The sequence below is a fragment of the Haplochromis burtoni genome, unplaced genomic scaffold (assembly GCF_018398535.1).
Source record: "Haplochromis burtoni strain Fernald_Lab_line unplaced genomic scaffold, NCSU_Asbu1 Contig_65, whole genome shotgun sequence".
Classification (NCBI taxonomy): Eukaryota; Metazoa; Chordata; class Actinopteri; order Cichliformes; family Cichlidae; genus Haplochromis; species Haplochromis burtoni.
In genome coordinates this window covers 2,303,521-2,328,273 of record NW_024582426.1, presented here as the reverse complement: position 1 = coordinate 2,328,273, position 24,753 = coordinate 2,303,521, and the positions used below count along the sequence as shown (strand labels likewise).

At 39.0% G+C, this 24,753-nt stretch overlaps 1 protein-coding gene across 4 annotated transcripts in view; it reads right to left on the bottom strand.

Annotated features, from left to right (window-relative positions):
• The window catches only part of palld (palladin, cytoskeletal associated protein), a 67,345-nt gene extending 46,204 nt beyond the window's left edge, over positions 1–21,141 (bottom strand). For 3 of the 4 annotated variants that reach the window (XM_005923342.2, XM_005923344.2, XM_005923343.2), the window contains exons 1-2: positions 20,974–21,141; positions 17,966–18,958 (exon numbers count right to left, since the gene is read on the bottom strand). In XM_005923342.2, the coding sequence (XP_005923404.1) occupies positions 17,966–18,957 (992 nt within the window). In that variant the 5' untranslated portion in view covers position 18,958; positions 20,974–21,141. The remainder of the gene's footprint in view (positions 1–17,965; positions 18,959–20,973) is intronic. The other variant, XM_005923345.2, reaches the window with a different exon arrangement.
• Between the last annotated feature and the right edge of the window lie 3,612 nt (positions 21,142–24,753).

Here is a 24,753-nt window from a genome sequence, read left to right as displayed (position 1 = left end):
GGGTTCAATCACTAAGATGACCTTGGCAAAGATGAAGGAATGGCCAGCATGCAAAATGCACACAAATCATTCATCCATCGATATAGGGTATAAGGCATGGGCAGACTACTTCCTGACTACTTTTTCTATTCCTTCAAACTCTCAGTGTTAAGTTTCAAGCCTATAGACCACAAAATTCAGCCAAAGTTCAACTGGACAAGAGCAGCGGCATCTGGGCTGTCTTTATCCTTAATTACAAACTACAATAGAGGTCAACTGAAACTACCCACACTATAGCAAGCAGTGCTGATTTTATTGTCCTCGACAGACAAATCTCTCAGTTTATGCAAACACTACATAGAAAGCATATTGAGTTTCCTTTCCTCACGGATGCCGACTGAAACCAGCAATCAATCCAGCTTTAAAGCTCCCAGCCAAAAGGCCAAAAGCACAACCTCCATAAATCATGAACATTTCCACCACAGTACTCCTTAATACTTTAAATTATAAGATTCTCACATAACGCATCATTTAGCCACACCTCCAGGTAGCAGTTTGTACTTCCGGCAGTTTATTTTACCTAATGAATGAAATATTCAACCAACTTGATTTCTGGACCTTTCAAAAGTTTTGACATCTTTCATTGATGATTAAAAAAAGTGAATAGTTATGTGTCAGTTAGAATAATTATTTTAGCTGCTCCCTTATTACATTATAAAGACTTTTCGAGAACAATTAAATGAAAACGAAAATTACTTAATTCTGATTGTGTAGGGTTAGCGTTGGAGTTAAGTTCATCACAAATGATGGCTTAGAATTGAGAGGGTTAAAGCCTGACTCACAGCTATAATTGTTCAGAAATTTTAATCATACTAACAAGATTGTATTCATCTTAAAATTTATTTAATGCAATAGTAGATCTTACCAGTCTTATTGCTAGTTTTCCCACCACTTTGGTGCAGGGTGAAACACTAACAATTACATTGACATCAAATGTCATTGTCTACAGAGAATAAATCCTACCAATTTTATTTAACCTCTGATTTGTCCTCTTGCATCAGCTGTAAGTTGACAGCTTTGGTTTTTAGGTCAGTTTATCACAGCTACTATTTGATGGATTAATTCTTGATGCATGCTCAATCATCCAGGTAAGTAAATCCCAAAAGGTTGATTTTGTTCATCTGGACGTCTCGTTTTCAGTGGGAGAAACATTTCGTCACTCATCCAAGTGACTGACGAAACGTTTCTCTCACTGAAAATGCTATGTCCAGATGAACAGACTCAACCTTTTGGGATGGATGGATGATATTTTTTTCCCAAACAAAAAAACTTTTTCTTTTTTCAATATTCTAAATTAGGATCTACAGAGCAACAAAAATTGGACTGTTGATGTGTAAAGTAATTGTGATGACATTAGAATCCGTAAACTGAGATTTGTTGATTCTGGAAGCTCAAATTGGTGAAACTCTTGCCATCTTTACCAAAGTCTGTGTCACACCCATTCGACGGGTTACACGTATCACTCAATTCTCTTTTATTTATTTATGTCTTCAAGTCTATCTGTATTGTATTTTGGCAGTAAGGGCAGCTTGAGAGGTGAAGCAACAGCTAAAACCGCAATCAGCTAACTGATCTGCTTCCACACACCTTGAATCTGGTTATTTGCTGCCCGACAGGTGTGTTGAAATTGCATGTAGACTGTGTTTCATAGACAATCTGGCAACTTGAGTAACACTAGACAAATATAAAACATGTGGATATGCATGCGCATGTATTCCAGTTATTCATTATAAAGTTTGAGGTTTGTGCAAATTACAGGACTTTCCCAGGAAAACAGCAAAAGGGGAGGGTGCCAGGAGACTGTCTTAAAATGTGGGAGAAACCTAGAAAAACTGGGATTGTGGGCAAGCATGAACTTATCATCATAGTATTGTTGCTGTGAGAGTGTTCACATACAGTACTCAAGTTAGCATTTAGCTAGCGAGGTATAACCCAACAGTGCAGCTGGCATAGTTATATACTGTTAATCCTGTTAAATCCAGAATTAAATTCAAAATCCTGCTCCTCACATACAAGGTCTTAAATAATCAGGGCCCATCTTATCTTAATGACCTTGTAGTACCATATCACCTTATTAGAGCACTGCACGTCTACTTGTTGTTCCTAGAGTATTTAAAAGTAGAATGGGAGAGAGAGCCTTCAGTTTTCAGGCCCCTCTTCTGTGGAACCAGCTTCCAGTTTGGATTCGGGAACAGACACTATCTCTACTTTTAAGATTAGGCTTAAAACTTTCCTTTTTGCTAAAGCATATAGTTAGGGCTGGACCAGGTGACCCTGAATCCTCCCTTAGTTATGCTGCAATAGACGTAGGCTGCCGGGGATTCCCATGATGCATTGAGTTTTTCCTTTCCAGTCACCTTTCTCACTCACTATGTGTTAATAGACCTCTCTGCATTGAATCATATCTGTTATTAATCTCTGTCTCTCTTCCACAGCATGTCTTTATCCTGTCTTCCTTCTCTCACCCCAACCGGTCGCAGCAGATGGCCCCGCCCCTCCCTGAGCCTGGTTCTGCCGGAGGTTTCTTCCTGTTAAAAGGGAGTTTTTCCTTCCCCACTTGTCGTCCAAAGGTGCTTGCTCAGGTAGGTGGGGCTCACTGGATTGTGGTCTGTGAGGTTTTTGTCCTCTTAGTGATTTGTGGTATGTGGTGACACATCTACTGGTACAATCTACTGTACAATATAAAGCGCCTTGAGGTGACTGCTGTTGTGATTTGGCGCTATATAAATAAAATTGAATTGAATTGAATTAAAAAATCAAAACCTCAAAGAAATTCTTTATCTTTCCTCATCTAAAATAGGATTTAGCATCTTTCAGGTCATTGTGTTGGGCAAGGTTTCAGTTTTAAGCTAAAGTGCTGTTGCCAACTTGGCAGCAGTGGGGAGGAAGAACTCCCTTGAGAGGACTGTTGTTCTGAATTGGTGCTATATAGATAAATATTACTAAACTGAACTAAATTAAATTGACATTAACGGTAACATTCCCCTTATTGCAGTGACAAATGTGTGAGAATGAGGCATGTTGTATAAAGTAAATAAAAGTAAATCAAATGTACTGATCATGTAAATACTTATGTGAGGCCATAACTTGTGAAATATTTATTCGGTTTATTGTTGGAGGGCTATTTTCAAGTAGTCAAAAAAAGTGTTTGTATATAATTGAAGCTGCGAAGGCAATAATTTTAAATGACATTCAGATTTGTTAAAGGATTTCTCAGAAACTCAGTGTTTATGCTTTAGTCAAAGCCAAAGTAAATGATCCTCTTCTATCTTGCAGCCTTTTTGTTTGAGTATTGTCATCTGGACTACAAAATAAGCACAACAGCTCAGTTTAAACGTTTTCCTGAGTGACTGAAGAACACGCATGTCTTGATTAAAGATGATACATGGAGAAACCGAGCTTTACAAAGAAGCAAAAGGCCTCCATTGATGGAGCCTGGTTAATGATGGCACAGCATCAGGGGTCAAAGTTCACTGGAATATTCCAGCTAGAAGACAGCTGCAGTTGACAGTCAAAGCTCTGACCGGATGAAACTAATGATATTTTTCTCCAAGGAATTTTAACCAAGTCCATTAACTGGCATTGTCCACTGCAAGAACACATACTTATCTGAACACATACGTGTGTGTGTGTGTATATCTACATATATATTCGTATCTGTAAATGAAAATATATGTAGTGTGTATATATTGTTTTTTGTTTTATATGTCTGAAACAAATAAAGATACAATACAATACAATAACTCAGTTTGGCTGTGCCAAGCAGGCAAATGGTTCAATCTGAATCATCATTGTGAAATTCATACTGTGGGTAGCAGAAATAATAGATACTGAATGCTAACTGCATTTGTCAGTGCAGTAATTAATTGTTATAGTGACTGACGCGTGTGTCTGTTTGTGCGTGTTTACACATTCAGCTGAAATAGTGACGGACATTTGCAGCAGCTGAGCTACAAATGCACACACCTCAGCACTCAGGGGGATACCCCCCCCCCACACACACACACACTAACACATATTCCATCTAACTCTTTAAAGTGAGTAGCATCCCCTAGAAAAAAATATGGATTGATATACATATGAATGAACTTATTCATTCATTCACAAACAAAATCCGCAGTTTATCATGTGTTGTTTCAGAAAGCTACATTACTATTTTATTCAGTAAAAAGTTAGAAGTGTTCGTCTAGAAAACCCAAATTCTGATGAGTCTGTTACCCTTATTACAGTGATGTTCATTGAGGCTGAAGATCAAATCAAAGAAATTCATCACACAAGCTTGACTTCCATTTAATTGTAGCGACAGATGGCATCAAGGTTGTTTTTCAGACTTACCTGAGCTGCTGTGCTGTTCCCAGTTAGATAAATCAAACTTACACAGATTCCCTTGATCTTGAAGTTTTCACACAGTGCTTCTCCTCCTGACAGCGTGACACACACTGACACTCTCACACCAGGACAGCCACTCTGAGTCACGCAGTCATACAGACACACACACACAACACTCGGGCTGAGCGGAGGGCTGAGAGGGAGGGAGCAGCCCAGGCTGCCAAATTCCACACAAGACACAAGAGCAGAAAAAATACATTTAAGACTCATTTAAAACACAAAAACTGCTTCACAGTTGGCCACATTGAATTCATTCATATAATTCCAGTGGTTGGTTGAAATGTCTCCATGTTTTTGTGTTCTCTACACCAAGGATAAATCCTACCCAAACCAATCAAACTCTCTGCCACTCTAAAGCCTTCAAAGCTGGATGCAGGTAAACTTCCTCTGATGAGAAACATTTTGTGGCCTAAAAGGATTTTAACAAGTAAACCCAGTCTTTTTTTGTTGTGTATTTCTGGACTCTGTCACCCAAACAAAGAGCAAAACTTCTGCTCCTATACAGATCCCGGCCACAGTCTGCTGACCATCAAAAACACCACAGAGAGCACTGGGTTTAAGCCAAATGACCCTGCCACCATGGAAACCTCTGGGCCTCTGATCTGTGACTGCAGGAAGAGGGATATCATCAAAATAAAAGATGACAGTGCTGCAATACACACTACAGTGTGCCCCAAAAAGAGAGGACACTAACTATACTGACCATTATTTAATAAATCCCACATGCCAGAACTAAGTAGGCCACTTAAAAAGCCTTGTTAGGCCTGAACAAAAATAACTTGGATAAGTGAGGATCCAAATAGACCACTTTGAGTTGGCATCACCTGGCAAGTACAAGACAGATGGCTGTGGCTACTGCAAGCAGTGTGGGTACGTCATGATTTGTACACACCCATGCCGACACATACACACAATGAGACCATAATAATCTCAAATGCTCCTAGCTTCAAATTCACCTAGTTTAGCAAACATAAATGTGGTACTGGTGGTTTGTTTAGAGTCAGCAGATTTATGTCTGATGCACTATCCACGGCAGAATGAAAGGGTGCGGTGTGCTTCGCTCTCTGCGGGGGCTCCACTCAGGCTTCAAGGCAGGCTGAACTTGTGATATTTTGGTCGCTGCCAGAAAGAGCCTACCAGTAGGACGTGGCAGGTGGGCTTGTTTGTGGTGCTTGTTACGAAGATGGTCTGCTCCTTAAATGTTTACGTATGAAATTTTACCGGATTACATGCAAATATACAATGAAAAGAACCTTGCCGGGAGACTGCATATATATAAATATATCTTATCAACATTATAGTATCAGTATTTTCATATTGGAAATGTTTTCTTGTGGTTTATAGCGTTAGAAAAGCAAGACAGAGGACTAGAGCCTTTAGCTGTCAGGCTCTTCAGTTTGGGTTTACAACAGTCACCCTCTCTGTACTTAAGGGAACATACTAGCAACCACAGTAAAGATTCACACTTATATAACTGGACAAGAGGGGAAAAAAGCTTTTTAAATTACATTTTGTGACAAAATTGCCTAAGTTTTAAAACTGTTTTTATTAGACTTGAGAGATACTAATCTGAACATTTTATGGCCCAGTAACTACTGCAACTAAAGATATCAATTTCTCACCATTCATTTAGACAGGGGTTCCAAAATAACTGCCCAAACTCAATCCAAAATACCTGCCAGTTTAAAAAAGTTGCTTCTGGAAAGACTGTGCTAATGGCTAGGGCTGGATTTGGTGACTCAAAACCATCTCCTAGTTGGCTGCTATAGACACAGGTAGCTTTATCTAACCCTTAACTTAAAGCAAATGGTGTTTTTCCAAGGTTTTTGGATTAATGTAGAGAATAAACCTTTAAGGGACAAAAAAGGTTATGACGTAGATTTTTTTATAAATTAAAATAACTTTTACAAACACATTTAGCTACTTGTTAACAAATGACTTCGCAGGTAATGGCTTCAAAATTCAGAGTGGGATATCACTGGGTTATAAAGTGTAAAAAAAACCTCTAACCAAAAACCCATTAAGAAGAAACGCTGACTGCTTAACTAACGGTTTAACTTTTATCACTTTCAACAGCAAAGATGAGACATTAAGCTTAAAAAAAGTATCTAGCACTCATTCCTGATCTACTCTCGTCTGGTAGAAGACCTCCCATGATGCACTGAGCATCTCCATCCTGCTTTCCTCTCTTTTACTCACCATGGATTTATATGCAGGAATTCCACATCATTAGTTTTTTTTGTCATTTCTCTCTCCTAGTCTGTCCGACCCTTCGTGCTCCAAGTCGTTTTTTTCCTTGCTCATTGGTATCACTGAGCTTCGCTCTATGACGTTGTAGCATCTTCACAGTACCTTGAGGTAACAGTTACTGTGATTTGGCATTATATAAGTAAAACTGAAAGAACTGAATGTCCTGTCCCTCTTGCACAACCTGTCATTATGTGGTTTGTGAAGGAACTTGTTCTAATTTGTAGTGATAAAACCTGAAAAGCACTGTTCTTCCCCCTAAGTGACTATAAAACCTGGGTTAATGAGAAGACCGGGTTTTACAGTCTCTGGATGTTCCCATTAATTACTAGGCATCTGACAATAGCCCTCGCAGACCCACTGCTATTGTCTTACTGTATAGATGGCAAGAAATTTGCAAAATTAAGTCAACAACATAGCAGGCTGTATTCATAAACATCATATTATAAATCTCACATTATAAACATACAAACACAGGTTAACAAAGACACAAGGAAAAGCTTCCACACAAATCAGGAAATGTTCAATAATTTCCCATTCCTACCACAAACAACCAAACATGCGTATGCATTAAATCAGAGACTCACTTACACATTACGTCCTGTTTAAAAAGGTCTTGAAAGGGTCAGTTGACATCACAAAAATGGAGGCCATGCTGCCATGGCAACTCCTGTTTTTGCTCCAAGGAGACCAAATGACACTAACAAAAACAGAGGCTATGTCCTCTCATGATGTCATACTGTGATTGCAATAAATCGTCCAAACTTTCAAATAAATCCAGTATGAAAACCAACAAAAGTTACTTCCACAAGAGCCTAAAAATTAAACATATCAGCCATAAAAAATAAATGAGTACACATAATGTTGCCTGTACTTACAGGAAGTGGATCAGATGTCTAATTGGCCAGTTGTTATTGAGGTTACATATGTTTATGGCTTTTTCACATTTTTTTCTAAAACTAGTTATGGGTTAAAGTTACATTAATTGCGACTGGTGCGGTTCTGGAATTACGGAAGTTAAGCAAAGTCTTTTCTCATGCGTTGACACCTATGGGAGTGCTTCTGTTAGTGCCTGTGCCATACTAAATTTCATTGATTTACAGAAGTTCTTTCATAACCGCAACTACTTATCTCCAACATCTGAGTAATTTCCGTTGAAGGCAAACCACGTAGTAGCTTGTGTCAGCACTAATTTTGGTATGTATCACATATTTCTGGGAACAACCATTAGATATAGTTAATACCATATTCAAAGTACACTGAGCAGATGTGTTGTCATAAGTGTGGTTAAACAATGAGTCACCTACTGCAGTAGTTAAATCTTTTTTATCTAATGCCCCCACAGCAGCACTGTGAGGTGGGCTGTAGAAAGTATAAGATGGATGTAGCTCCTCAGTCTGAAAAGTGGAGCTAGTGTGGAAGTGCATTAAACCCGCATTGTTTTTAATAGCCAGCGGGAGGCATTTTAAAATTGTACAGAAGCCCTCAGCTCACTTTCTCTATGACCTCAGTAAACACTTTCTGTTTATGAGTTTATGGGCTTAGTTGTTAAAATCAGATCATATTGAATAAAACGTAAAGTTTATTTTGCAAATTATGGCTCTACTTAGTTTCCAGAAAGACAAAAAGGCAATGGTGCCGGTTTCCAAATCAAATCCAACCCTCACTTGTCACTTCTTTTTTTAAAACGCCAAGATGGCAATGGACTCTGATAACCAGCGAGTGACATGATTCTGGTTACTGCCAGCTTTTAAATTCAGTCTATAATATGGGCCCAGGAACCTCTTTGGGAACACAACCTTTCAAGTTAAAATATACATGTTTGAATTAATGTTAAGTTAGATTAAGACTGTTGCCATTAATCAGTCAATTATGGTTAGGCCCCAGTCACACAGGCCTAAAGATTAACTAGTAACCCCCTGGCAACCTTCAGTTGCTAGGGAAAAATATATATTCCCTTACCGGTTTTTCAAAATTTTATTGTTATTTCTAAGGTTGCTAACAAATTGCCAAAAAATCACCAAAAAACTGCCAACTACTCACTAACAGCCCTTTTCCTTGGACTTGGCTTTCAAAGAAGCGCACACACAGCTGATGGACCTTTTCTTGACCCAGTCTGCGGCGGCAGATCGTGTGGAGCGGAGAGTGAGGGCCCAAAAGCTGACATTTGGGGGCAAAACTGGGTTTTAACAAAAAGCAGGCTGTTTATTAAGGCTGCATGAAAGCAAAGGGAGACTAAAGTAGTGGTAACTAAACTGGGCAAAACTAACACTAAGAACATGGAGGGAGAACTGACAAAGGAAGGAGGAAGACCGGGACGATGTGTACACTGAAGGATGATAAGGGAAGTGGAAACACATGGGAACACAACAAGAATGAATTAGACATAACGAGACGGGTAGCAAAACTGAACACGCTGAACACAGGATGGGAGACTGTCAAAATAAGACAGGAAGTACAAACACTGAGACCACGGCGAAGACCTGTGAACTTGACACAAGGAGGAACAAGGGAACAGGTAAGGGAGATGAAATAGAGACAGATGAAGCGTGAGGGAAAGAGGAACACACACAGAGAGGGAGAGGGAGCAAGAGACAAGATGGGCTGGGGAGACTATGGAGCCCCTAAAGACAGAACACAGATAAAGACTAAGACAGATGGGGCAAACTTAAGCATGCATAGTTCAAATCTATTTTGTATGGCTATGTATCAAAATGGCTATGCTCATCTTTTATACTTTCTATAACTTTAACCCAGAGTTTGCAAATCTTTTTTGGAATTTTAATTACTTGTTTCAACTTTTTTCAACTTTTTAAGCTGCTTAAACATACTTGTTTCAAGTAATTTCAAGGTTTTTTTTTCTTTATTTTTAATTATTGTCTTCTTACATATTTATTTATTTTGGGTGTCTGTTTTTTTCCTCTAACTGTTAATTTTATTTATTTTTTTACTTGTTTATGTCAACTGAATTAATTTTTTTTTTTCAAATTAATTGATGGAATTTGTCCACGTACCCCCCTGGCTTTTTTGAAAATATGCCCTACGTATCGTAGGGCATATTTTCAAAAAAGCCAGGTTGGGAGTCACTGACTGACTGTACAGTTTCATCTTTCACAAGAGTAACTCATAAAGTAAACCTCTGACCATCTGTAGACCAACTCAAGTAAATATACAAGAAATAATAAACAAATGATTCCTTTTTTACCACTCAGCCATGACCATGCAACAAAATTACAAACATACAAAAACATCCGCTTCCGTGACAAATCACCTTAGTATCACCCGCCGTGAATATTTACAGCTCGAAAGCAAATTCTTAGCCACCCTGAGACACTCTGTGAGGATGGAAGTATGAGGAAAGCTGATAAGATATTTCACAAACTGGATGCACATGAGTCAGAAGTGAAACACCCTGCAATTCTGCTGTGTTGAAAACTGAAAAAGAGTAGAAGACATTTGCCGGCGGAGCCAGTGGCTGAAGTTTTTGTCGACATGGTCTGAATGAACTCTGTAATCTTCTCTCCTCCCGACAAATTTATAGACTTAGATTTGAGCTCACATCAGTTGCACCGAGAGCCCGACATTAAACATCTTCCTCTTTTCCACCTCCCCTTTCCCTTGATATGAAACCAAATCCTGCAGACCCCCCGCTACAAGTGTCGCCCCCTATGATATCAATCTCAGGCTTAAACTGAAAAGGGTGGAGTGGCAGGGATATTTTATTCAAGTCACAGGAAAAAAACAAACACGGAGAGACGAAGGAACGAAGATGCATATCTTGAGTTTCTGTGTAAGACAGTTTAACCTTCGCACAGCTGTTATCCTGTCACATGTACATGGGAAGGAAGACTTGAGCTTGTTTTTATGAGTCCCATTTGACCTCGTCTGCTCGTAAAACAGCCATCCCTGTGCAGACTGTTTTTCGCACAATACACTGCCAAGTGGACAGTACATGTACGCACATTTTATAGTTTAAAGTACCAGCAGAGTCTGCTGCTGTATCTGTACACATAATAACACTTTAGATGCACAAACTCTTATAAAAGCACGCACTAAATTCCACCACTTCAATATTGTCGGCGATCCATAATTGAATCAGGCTCAACTTCAAACGCAGCTCTTTGGCAGCCACACAGGAATCCAACATCCAGGAAAAATAACAGCCTAAAATATCTCATCAAAAGGCAGATTACTATAAGCTGAATCTAATGGCCATGCCTTATCAAGCATGATGAATAGTTGCGAGTCATTTAACAGGTGAACAGAGGAATGCAACCCGCTGCTTACTGTTCCACAGTCCAGCTGTGGAACAGACCCCGAGGCCCGGATGACTCAGAACTACAAATCTTACCTGAGAGCATAGACGCAGACAGCACCTAAGTGTCTAAGCAGAAAATGAAGTCCTTGTTACCGTCAGCAGACCTTTAGACCTGTCCCAAACGTGTGCTGTCAGTTTTGTTATATTATAGTGCAGAAGGAATTTTAAAGAATCAGAGGCTTAGTCTGAGTCTTCGTGTGTCACTGTCTATCGTAGACTTGATGGACTTGGTTAACGCTCATGGTAAGTGGATGCATGTTTAAAATGAGGTCAAGAGGCCTGCTAACATTAAAGGAGGAATAGAAGCTTCGGTACAGAGTTTAGATTTATGGAGTGTCCTCTGCCCATCCTCCTGCTGAACTTGTCTTGGATTACCATCCTCCTGCCGTGCATGACTGCTGCCTTTGTCCACAACAGACATGCTTCATATTAAATCTGGTATTCCACTTCTTCAACTGTCACTGATCCACTTATATAACTCCCCACAAATCTCACTCCACTCTCTTCGCATGTCTTATTTAACCCTTTCTGCAGTCATAGTTATTTTGGTGGTGATTTATTGACACTATTTAGGTTGCCTACATAATTGAAGCAGAATAAAAATATTCCTTCGTTATTTTTTACAGTAAATCATTCTATCAAATGATTTTTCATGGTATTTAAAGATTCACCTACAAAGCATAAAATGTGATTTCAACATGATGCTGAAAGTGAGCCCAGAATCCTCCTAGCCTTGTTTATGCTTTATGCACCAAACTAAGATTATTAGGTGTTTAACTTTTTGGGTTAAAAGTTAGATGTTTACCACCCCTATTCCACTGACTCGGGTTCAGATTTGTGGTCAGTCTAGAACCGGTTGAACATGGCTGTGTTCTCTAAATGGACAGAACTTAACTAACCCAACCACCAGCAGAAAGCTGAAGTGAATGTATGCATAATGTTACCATTGATAAAACCAAGAGATAATTGCCTCTATAAGTATTGCACCGCTGTGCTAATGTACTCAATGCAATACTTTTGTGAATTAAAGCTGAAACTCTGCACTTCAGTCACATTCTGATTCAGTCACTAATTCTAAAATCCACTGTGATGGAGTACAGATGCTTAAAAACAACTGCTTAGATGCTGAGAAACTTAAAAACAACTACCATTGTGCAAATTCTTATGGAATTAACTGTGTATTAAAAACACATGTTACAAGCAAGACAGACCTGGTATGTGTCCATGACTCAAGCAAGCATCTATAACTGGATTAAAAAGATATCTGTGAATTTCACGACTATTTGTCACAAGCAGTCGATGTCAGGAGCCTCCTAAACTCAGAAAAAGTCTCACCTTGTTGTGTGAAATCTCACACTGTCTCTAAGCCAGTTGAGGGCCAGGGGTACCGTCTAAGCGTGAATACTGCTGACGTCCATCAGAATTGTTTTATTTCTGTTATTTCAACAAGTTCATGTACATGATCTGTATTAGCCCAGATTTGAAAATGGAAGAATTAGTGGAAAAAGGTGTGTATATAGTCTTCTATGTCTGTGATATAGATTACACGAAAGCTGCTTTGTCTATTTATGGTTGCAACACAAAACTCTCTGGCAGTCTGCACTGGAAAAGCTCAAATGTTCTTGGGTCTTGAATACATCTTTGCACACATATAACGCATAGTCATGAACACAGTTCAGTTGTCGGTATGGTGAGAACAGAATAATGCGTCAAACTGACGATCTCACATCAACTTGCAAGATCTCCATTCAGAAAAGGTAAAGTCCCACCTTCCTAAATGTTTTCACGTTCCAGGAATGTTGCCGTAAAATAGTTCCCGTATCGTATTAAGTTAGAGCCTTACACCCACTCCAGGTTCTCTCATTATTTGGAGTTTAAACATGAATGACATCATGCTCTCCAAATGTTTTCTTAAAAAAGCGCAGGTATAAAAATACCAGTGCTTTTCCCTTTCCACTCCTCCTGCAGAGATCAAATGAGTCCACGAGGGAGAATTTAAAGTTATGGCTTTCCAGAAACAGGCCAAACAGTCAGCATTACAGTGGGACGACGTCATGAGTCAGCAGTGGGTCACCTGCTATGACCTCATTGCCAAGTCTGTTCCACAAAACATGGGAGGAAGGGCTACTGTTGCTGTTTGCTGGTATGATAACTACTTCTACAACAAGTAGCTGGTATCCCAGCTTGAATCTTTCGTGTATGTCTGCCAGAAAGTGTAAGAAATTCAGTGTCAAATGGAAAAAACAACTGCCAAATCCAGAAGTTTAGCTAAAAACAAACCAGACTCACTTTAATAATGACAAATGATGATGACCACCTTTTTCTTAACATGTAATAGTGCAGTCATTCTCCCGTTTTGTCACAAATGCTAAATTTAAATACCTGGGGGTGAGGGGACAAAAGACAAACTGTGGAAGAGAGATTAATAATGCCAGAGTTAAATAATAAAGTAACTTTTTGTACTTCTACTTCTAGGGTTACAGAGTTTGCAAATTTAAGTAACCAAAATATATTGAGGATATATTTTAACACAGCTCACATATAACCTGACAGTGCAAACAAACCACCATTAATAAAAAGAAAAATAACTACAATGAAAAATACTTTGCGGAATATTTTTTAATGTGAAAAGGTAACAGGAAGTAGAAAGCAGGCAACACCTTGTGTTTGTCAATTTTGGCTGTGGGAGAATATACATTTTTTTTTATGCGGTTTGGTTCCTGAACTTCACTGAAACATGACTATTTAAAAAGCGACTATCACAAAGATTGACTGAATCACAATTATATATGACTGAAAATAAAGCGACACATAGTAGGTCAACTTTCATAGATGCTTTTGTGAGTTTTTGGCCTTTTATGCCTTGACAACAAATTCCACCATCATTCAATAAAGTTTTGCCTCTTCTTGACGTTGGAGTCTCTTCTTGATGCTGCCTAGTGTAGATGTCTTAGCCAAATTCTTCCACAGTCTCTCAGCTTCCAAAAGTTTCCCCTGCGGTTTTGTGTATTTGGCTGAAACCAAGACGCCAAGGCTGGTCTCTACCCTCACATCTCTCCTCATTCAGCTCCAAGTGAAGTTTTGAAGTGCCTTGTTTGCACAGCATGCAGTTAGAGTAATGACATGAAAGAGCAACAAGGCACGACACAATGGGAGATGGATTTTCTCTGTCACTTTTATAGTACACTGAAATAGCGAGACATCAGTTAGCAGCCACCTGCGGCGTGTTGGATGTTTCACACAATGAGACCTCACACTATCAATTTAGTGTTGAAATGCTCTCTTTAATAACACACAGGGGGCTTGGACAGACTGAATACATTGCCTAATTCTTCATGCCAAGAGCCAATCTAAACCCCCCCAAAACAGAGACTTGAACAAGCCAAAATGACCTCACACTGAAAAAATGTGCAGGTTCGCATGGATGTAACTAACATGCACACAAATACTAGAAATGCATCATTAAAAGCTGGGCATTACATAAAACACTGTGAGTGAGGAGACTGAGGGCATGCTGAAGAATACCAGGCACTCAGCACCGTAAGATTCTCTGACCGAGACGAATTGTGGTTGACCACAAAAGACCGCGCCCAGAAACCAGGAATGCCTTCCAAAATGCTGGCATCAGCACATCCAGCACCAACTCATTAGCCTGAGAGAACGCGGAGGTGAAGAGGTGCATCACCTGCTCGAATTGGCAATTGCATCAAAGGCGCTGCCTGTGGGAAATGAACACTAAGTAGAAACGAGGCATTTGAATTCAACCTTTCAGGAATCTTTTTTTTTTTTAAACCTGTGCAACTATGCAACAGTAACCAAACATCAAAGAAATGCCTTGCAATACATTAAAAAAATCATAGGTTTCATGAAAAAACTTTTCCTTTTTACTCTTTAACTCAGACGAGCAACAGTCTTTAGAGGCCATGTAGTTCCATATGTTCATCACATATAACTAGACTTGCAGCACAAAAATCTTTGTCTTTGCAGTTTCACCTTTTAAGCAGCTGCTTTCACACTTACAGATGAAGCTGCATGTCTGTTTTGAATGGTAAACAACTTGCTGCCATCTAGTGTTCACATTCAGTATCCAGCACAGGAAGTGATAGCCCTTGTGCATAGATTATACTAACTGCTTCTCACTTCAAGAGCAAAAAATCAGTAAGAAAACCTGCTGCTAGGATCTGCACTCACCTGCAGAATTTTCCAACTTATTACATCACAACAACAACTCAATTTGTTTTCTACGGCACAAATATCGTAATCTTTCTGTAATGTTACAGTGGAAAGGTAAGAGTGAAATAAGTCTGTTGTTTTCCACTCTTCTCAGCTTTATGTTTGTTGTATTTGTTATATAATGGAGCTACCGCCAGTGTGTCTGGACTCTCCTGTTTCCCTACACACTACCTTCATATTTCCCAAAAAGGTGTTAGGAGATGTAGAGTCTGGTGACTGAAAATGCCTAGTCATTGCATTGCCTGCATTCCAGTGCCTGGCTCATGACTATTTATACAGCCGCAGAGGAGGCCCCCCATATCCTACTGGGGAGATTCATATCTTGAGCATGGGGCTTTATAGCTTCTTGTTACACAAACACCTCAAATGAAATTCCATACTCAAAAATCCCTTTAAGTTGACCTGTTATGTGTTCACTTATTTGGTATAATAAATATGCTGTTATAATACAGGATGCTCATATCAAACATGGAAAAGAGTTTGAAATAATAAGGTCAGTGTATATTTATTACAGTTTTTTTCTACTCTCTGATTTGTATGATGTCAGAGGGGATATCCATAATTTGGTCAACTCAGGCACATATTCAACCATCTGTTTATGAGATGCAGTCAATTAGAAGAAAGATGACTTAAAGGACGACAGGATAAAACAGCTTGTTTCAAACTGTTAATAAATTTTACAAGATACGGATAAGGAAAGATAAGGCTGGAAATAACTTAAGCGGAACCACAATTGGCTCTTTTGGATCAGGGATGTCAAGCGTGTAGCCCAGGGGCCACAACTGGCCTACTGGATGGCTTTACAAAAAAACTAAAGCCATCATATTTACAAAATATGAGAGGCGAATGACTCATGCTGTATCAAATATGATGGTATTCCTGTTGCAGACGGATGGTATTTCTAGACGCCAAGTTGTCTGGATAATAAAGAAGTAGAATATTATTGATATTTCATTCCACTTTAGATCATAACACCTTTTTTATCCTTTTGTAGATCCTGTCTGATCCATACATTTTAATGCTACATATAATGAGAACATCTGAATGTGGGAAAACAGGCACTGTTGAAATACTTATTTTTCTCAACTATTTGTTTTGTAAATGGATGATTCATTAAATACGGAAAATGTTTTTGCCCATTTGACCCAATAATGATCAAATATAAGTCTGACAACCCTGCTTAAATTTTTTGTCATTAAGTGAAGTTGACGTACAGTAATGCACAAGACATCCAGATTTTCAAGCTTCATGTAACCTTTGATAGCTTAATATAAGCAATAGAATGATTAAAAGAAGCACTTTGTGAAGTAAAAAATGTTTCTATCCAGTAGGTTAAAATAATCTTGAAGAAACTGTTCTAAAAATGTAAGTTTATTAGTTCAAGTGTGAGAAAAGAAAAAGCTAAAGAATTAGAAGGATGTTGACGTTTCAAACAGACTGAAACTTTAATTACTTCAGGTATGTCTCTGTAGTAAACAGCAAATGTGTGGACTGAGATGTGAGAATGACTTATCCAGAAACAAGAGAGGAGTGTATTTTTAGTTTTCTGATGAACTGGTAACCAGGGGCCAGTGGTGCCGTCCTCTCAAGAGCAATAACAGTTCATCCAGGCGTAAATTAGCAGCGTCCCTGCTTCATCTGGCACAGGTACCAAAGGACAAATGTGCTTACACAGAGTGGAAGTCCCCCCTGCTTGTCAACACATCGGCAACTCGCACCCCTCGCTCACCTTATCAGTAACAGCCAGGCCAGTGAGGCTGGATCCTGACAGTTGGTCTGTTGAGCATCACTGACACTGTGATTTAGACGACAGTTATATAGAGGTCAGTGCATTCTTGAGACATACTGATTTAACATCTTAGGGTCAAACTATCCTTAAAGGGTTATTTTAACCAAATTACAAAGGGCATGTTTGTTATACTTGGTGCTACTGGTTCAGTGGTTTGTTTCATTTTGAGTTCTTGTTCTCTGAGATTTCTACATTTAAGATAATGAAATAGAGATAATAGGAATCTGTTTCTTTACACTCTGCAGCAACTGCAGCAGAGTAGCAACACAGCTAAGCTAAAGTGCAGGTTGGGGGAAGGGGGGGGGGATTAGTTTTGAGAATATTAGAAGATATACTGAGATAAGAATTTTTTTATCCCGTTAATCGTTTTGGCATCAGCCCCAAAAATCCAGGATCAGTCAGTTTGCTATATAATTATATAGTACAGCAAATTAAACCAAGAAAACATAATGTTTGTGTAAGTGACCACATAAGTACCAAGGCAGTACACAGACTTCATACAACAGTTTTTACAAGGTAACAACTCGAGGTTATAAAATATCCAGAAAAACAAACCAGCTTTAATTCTGCTGGGTTTTCTACAGCTAAGGACAACTTCTAGTTTCTTTAGTCTCACCAGCCAACTTTAAAGGAATAGACTTAAAATACAAATTATTGTCAACTGCAAGCAACTAAAAAAGAAGACAGTTCTTTTGAATCCTTGTCCTTATTCAGAAGTGCCTCAGTCCTTATTCAGTTAATGGGTAGTCAATACAACTAAAATCTACTTTTAAAAAGAGAGCTGCCTTAATAAATCTTAGTCTAATAGACTCAAGTGGATCTTTTTTTACATGGCACTAAACTTGAAAATCTATGAATTAAAAATCTCCATAAAATTAGGGAACCAAATACAATAATTATATATTCATATGCAACCTGCACAATAAAATCCGGCTGACATCCAAACCTACCTGACCAACGGCAGGGGATTTCCTCTGACTCTGCACTCCAGACGAATGGGCCTCCCTTCTGCCACCTCTTGACTCTTCAGCTTCTGAAGAAAGCGAGGAGGTGACAGGGGTGCGTATACTGTTGGAGCTTCAGAGTTTTGGTACCTTGAAGAAGCTGCCACTCCTGCTGGGACACCAGGCTGAGTGCCCGTGTCTGATTGGCTGTACTGTGCTTCCTCTTGTTGCCCAGGAGATAAAGAAGGACCAGAGGCTGATCCCTGAGGGACCGGCCGCTGGCTTCTTGGAGTCAGATAACCACTATCAGGAGAGGAGGAATCCTCCTCCATCCTTGCCTCTGAATGAGCGGGACCTTTAAAGATTGATGAGAGCTCCTCGATAAATGTGGCAGCTCTGCTGCAGAACTCTGTGGCTGAAGCCACTCGATCATTCAGCTCCAGGCTTTCATGAACCAGCCTGGGTTTATCCTGCTTATATACTGGTTGGATCGGTTTGTGACGTACAGCCTTCTCAACACAGGATGGAGCCTCACTGGGCACATGTACAGGCTTACTGAGGGGGGCATTCTGGCTGGAGGAAACATTAACTGCTGCATTATCATCTGAGTTGGGGAATTTGGTCTGATGCTGCAGGTTTGGGCTTGAAGTGAGGTTTTCACTAGTTTGTGAGGGCACAGAAAGGGAGGGGACAGATTGGAGAGCCTGCTCCACTTCTGTTGGATTAGAGGGACCTGGATCTTCAGATTCGCATGTATCATTAAAGGCCTCCCGGGCCAGGTCCAGGCTACGATTAATCTCCTCAGCACTTAAGAAGGCGGTAAGATCCGGAAAGTCTCCATCTCCAGAATCCAGTTCTGTCACTGAGTCCAGGTAGAGTTCCCCATCAGAGGATGCCTCAGAAAATATGCCCCCATCACCCTCCAAAGTCGCGCCTGGTGGCGGGTCCTTTAGCAGCAGTGAGATGGGGAGTGGCTGATTCCAACTCCCGTCCTGCATCCTGAAATACATAGCAAATGTCATAACCAGCCATTTATACATGTTTACACAGCAGACAGTGCAGTTTGTAATCATCTGTAAAAAAAAGAAAAGAAAAAGGAAATGATAAGCTCACAGAAGAGAAGACAGCTTAGAAAATAGACTTTACTATGCTGTATCATTTGCTCACGCAGACATAGCAGGCAGCATGAGTCAAGCTGGTGTTGTTTGGACACAGTTGGTGGGTATTAGCAAAGGCCTTTACTGAAGTCATAGTGAGCATGACTGACATTTTTCACTCACCCCGCTCCTGTCAGGACATTTTATCCTGGGCCCCTGTTCTGTGTTATACTTTCCTCACACATGTTCCTTTGCCCCTCCACAGAGACTGCAATTGTCTTACATCTGTTAGGGCTGAAATACCTTTTATATTTGTTTTAAAACTTGTTCATATAATAGATATAAATACTAATATGAATACTCTTTTTATGAACACCAAGAGCTCATAAACCAGAAAAATGTCTGCCCTTCTAAAAGAAAAGGTGAATTTAAAAAGAATTTTTGTGGATACACTGATTCTTTCGACATTGATGTAAACATTGTTTGGGAGTTTAAGTAACAGTAGCATCAGTCCAATGATGGTATGCCAAAGAGCGATCAATAACATAAATGCATTTCCTGCTTATCCAAGGGTTGTGGGAATATTGGAGCCTATCCCAGCTGTCATGAGGTGAGAGTTGACAAATTCGTAAAATTGAGAGCTCATTCATATCCACGTCTACGACCAATTTAGAAACACCAATTACCCTCCACCTAAAAAATATGGTGCAGGTATGATATGCAAACTCCACAATGAAAGGTCGCAAAGTTCCATTAAGTTCAAACCATCATCCTTCTTACTGTGAGGTGACATTTCTACACATGCCACTACCATATTGCCATCATATGCTAAAACTATGAATGGATTAATGAAGGTGTTGATGTTAAAAATCTAATTTGCTAGAATGTCAGTTAAACAGAATTGTAGAGCATTTTTATCCACTGACCCTCACCCCATCCCATATTATGATGATTTTTGGAATAAAAAAAGAAAAACAAAGGCTATCACATGAGACCATGTGATAGCCTTTGTAACTTTAACTTCCTATTATGCTTGTAAGAAGGTAAAATGCATACAAATTACTGTAAATACAGTCTATTTGTCGCCAGTCTACTCCAACTTCTCCATATTGTGCCAGAATACGTGATTTTTTTCATATGATGCTTCTTTATATGTGAGTTTGCTCTAGTCAAAACTGGAGCTTACTGGCGTCTATTCGTGTGAATGGACAATGGATCATTTTCACATGTAGTTTAAAAGAGGAGTGTTGCTTCAGCTCTGATCTCTATGGCGACATCAAACCTAGATGTATGTATGCATATTGTAAAACTGTTGATGTAGTTACATATAAGACGCTGTGTAACACTCAGGGCCTCATGGCGTCCTGAAGACCAGCTGTTGTTATTTTTAATCCCCTGGGCTATGTTTCACAGCAACACTGCAACCCCACACACCCCAAGCACGGGGGAGAGGTTGCTACCTTTAAACACACACAGGTATAGCTGCACTTGCACAAAATACACTTATGGCAAAGGACTAAACCTGGACAGTGTCCCAAAGGCAACAGCAGCAGCAGCGCAGTGATAATTAAATATGAATAAACACTGGGTTTGGCTGACAAATGTTAATAACTGCCATTGCTGCCCAAGTTACTGCTACCTCCTTATCTTTTCTAGAGTTCATGTTTTACATTATTTTACAGTCTCACAATGGTATAAATAACAGAACAAATTCTTCAGAGTGAGAGGGAATCAAAATGCTCTTAAAAACATGTCAGAGGGGATACTGTATACATGATGCTTGAATCTGATTGAGAGACTATATTTAAAAACAGCTGTACTTTTACTGTCACTGTCAGATTAAATGATTTCAGTCACACACTTGATAAATAATAAAGAAACATAAACATAAAGCACCGAAAACAGAAGAAAGCATACCTTCGGGTGTTCTGTTCGTCCTCTGTTTGCTCTCTCCTGGTTTTGTGGGTCCAGGTTTGTCTTGTTTAAGTAAGAATGAGTCGAAAAAGAAGCTTCTCTTTCCAGAAGAGCAGCCTTATTGGTCAGGCAGGCAGCAGGATCTCTCGGGTTCAGGGTCCAATAGCGTACTGCCTCTGCAGTGGCCTGCTGTCCCATCTGTCCCGGTCCCTAACTGCTCACTGTGTGGGGCTATATTTGGCCCCTGGCTCAGGTTTCACAGCCAGAATACTGGCACGAAGAGATAGTGTTGAGGTAGTCCAGGGGAACAGGAGGCGGCGGTGACATTTTTATACTGAACCAGTATTTGTTAATTAAAAACTGTAAAGCCATGCTGTTATAATACTTCAGATTGCACACCTGCAGTGTACTCCTATAAGCCCTTACTAGTAGGTTTACAACACCAACTAATCTGTGTAGTCAAGATAAATAATATGCATCCTGCAGAGTATGTCATTCTCTATCTAGTAGAGCCATCTGACACTAAAGTGACTTGTTAGTGTTGCCTCTATGCCCAACTGAGCTGACCCACTGACCCCAGACCCTCCGCTAGCTGGTTTGCCTAGAGGCATGGCATCCTACAATGGTCCTGGGACCAACACTTGGGTCAAGCTCAGGGTTCAGCTTCAGTTTAGTCAAGGTCAGTACTGTAGACATAGCAGTAAAGGTCTAAATGCAAGTGATTGCTCCAAAATTCATCATTTAATTCCTTACATTTTAAGGGCATCAGAGAAAGATGGCAACTGCTTGTCACAGGGCTGATAGCCTCTACGGTAATGCCACCGTACATTTGACACAAGATACTGTGTCAAATGCTACAGGGTGGAGGTAAACAACATATAAGCAGATGTTGTTGCTTTTGATATATATACATATTGTTCAAAAGCAGGATGCACAGAAATATAAAACAGGAAACAATTGCGACCAACTACCTGCGTCAGAAAAATAAACAATATGAAATAAAGAGCAGCAACATTCTTACTCCTTATTTGATTAAACAAAAGAAAAACACTGTGTGGTGTTTGTGGGGTGCATCTAATTGCGTGTTTGCACCTAGCCAAACCACTGGCACTAATAATTACTTCAAAAACACAATTAACTTCACCTAGTATCTGCTTGCAACCTTGCAAGGTCCTGTAGCACACTGTTAACCTGCGCCCATGCGTATGTTTCAGTTTTCAGTTTTATTTGTCATATGCAAGTTAGCACAGGGTCAACATTACAATGAAATGTTATTATTATTATTATTATTATTAAATGTGTTTGATGAGCAGCAGTCACTCAGCAGCATGGTACAGTAGAAGAAAATATAATAAAATAAAATAAAAAAATAAATAGAAAAATAGTAAAGAGCAAAATATTAGAGAGATGTGGTAAAAGAGAAAAGATGACTAAATATATATGTATCTATAAATATAAATATATGTACATATGTACATATGGGTAGTAATAGTAAAATTGCAGTTATTAATTTATAGTGACTAGTGATCATTTTGTGCTTTACTGTAATGGTACACAAAGTCACCTTTTAAAAATTTATTCAATTACGTATAGGAAATACGCTATTTATATCCTGGTTCATTCACCACCTGCTTTGGATGTTATCAGTACATTCAAAGGACTTTATTAACAGTAATCAGCTCCACAGATATTAGCCAGTACACTTGGGAATGAACATGGGCATTTGTATAGTGCTTTTCTCAAAAACTCAAGGCTCTATTTATCTCATACACAAACCCACTCTTACTGTGTATGTGAGTGTAGAGTATAGATATATGGAGATCCATAATTAGCCCTAAAAGGTATATATGTGTCAACTGTGCCTTTAGAGAGACAAAAACGGAAAGGCCAGTACAGTGGGGTAGAAAGACGCAGACAGTGAAGGACCATGCAGCCTCACTTGATCTATTTATGGGCCACTATCACATTTTGTGCTCTCAGAGCTATTCTGGTTCTTCATCAATCCACTGATTACAGTCAAGAGTAGGCGATAAGTCTGGAAGGAATTTCCTCTGTAATAACTATCTAGTCTGCACGCACAGACACACCAGCTAATGAGTAATGTTACATTCAACTTGCTTGTCATCCTACCCCACTTAGCAATAACTTTGCAAGGTATCATTTAAAAATAACCACATTATTTAGCAATGACTTCTATGCATTACAGTTTGTGGTCTACTGTATGTAAGAATAGCCATGGAACATTTCCAGGAATCCTTTATAGGCTACCATGTGTGCAAAAGGTCTTCCATCATAAATTATATTTACAGTGTTTTGGTTATAGGTAAATGGTCAGACATAGACATCATTTGCTAATGCTTAGAAATATCAACACATCTATGTATAATTATGTAATGTCTAATTTTGTATAACATTAAGCCACTGGGGTAAGATTAATTCTTAAAGGGCTTCTAACAGCTAAAAACAACTTACAAAAGTACCTGTCTAATACAAAACAGCAATCCAGGAACACACAAGGAGTTTGAAAGCACACAGGGCCAAACAGGGACAGACAAACTGACAAGACAATACAGGGCTCACTCAACACATGTAAAACGAATGAGGTCAAGGCAGACAATCAAAGAAAACAAAAACCTTGGTTGGCTGGAATGTCAGAAAAAAGGTAGGGAAGAAAACTAAGAATACGACAAAACAGATGGAGACAAAGACAAGGAAGCACATGAGACACTAGGAATAAAAGAAAGGATATTAAAAAACTCAGGGGCCAAAACTCAAACATGTGAAAGGAAACCAGAACTACTACACACATGAATCCAAAAGATTAATGCAACAGAGAATTAAAAGGTTGTTCTTTTGACACAAAATAATGAAAATGTTTCCCATAAGTAAACCAGGTATACACCCAGGAGGTCAAAAGCACTTGAGTTATTTATTACAGCTGAAGTGTTTCTACTGGTTCTACTGCTGCACAAAAACAGACATGTTAAAACGTGCATAAATGAATGTGCACAACACAAAACAGTTTCTTTGCAATGGATTCCTGAAGATTAAGAATGGCTAAAACTCTTCCGTGTCAATTTAAAATGGCTTTGCACATCTGTCTGCTTTTTTAAGTGCTAAAAACTGTTTCCTTCAGTCTTCAGTTGTTTTTAGACTCATTAAATTCAATCATTAAACAATACAGACATAAAATTTACAAGTCTCTGCTTTTTTTAGTTGGTGTATAACAATACAGAAAGAGCCATGTGTTGCATATAACAATGACAATGACAATTGTATTTATATAGCACATTTCATTACATGAAAAGTCGACATGCTTAAAATAGAAAATGAAAAAAATATAACTATGTAGGTTTAAAGTGCCATAAGGCAGTGAAAACAGCAAAGCAGAACAAAACAAAATGTAAAAAAAAAAAGTAAAAAACAAAAAACAAAACTTATAAATTGTAGGACTGTGTGAATAAAAAGGTTTTTACTGTGTTTTTGAATGTGCATACAAATGTAATTGGTCTCAAATCAGCAGGTAGCTTGTTCCAAAGAATAGAGCCACAATAACTGGACCTACCTTCAGCATACTTAGATCTGATTCAGTTAAAAAGTCTAAATCTAATGACCTGAGAGGTAAAAAAAAAAAAAAATAAATAAAAAATTGCATTGCAATAATCTAACCTACCTGATGTGAACATATGGACCAATTTCTCAGACTCAGCTTGTGATGGGAATTTTCTAACCTTAGATATTAGATATATTTTTAGTTAAGGTAACCTTATTGATGTGATTGTC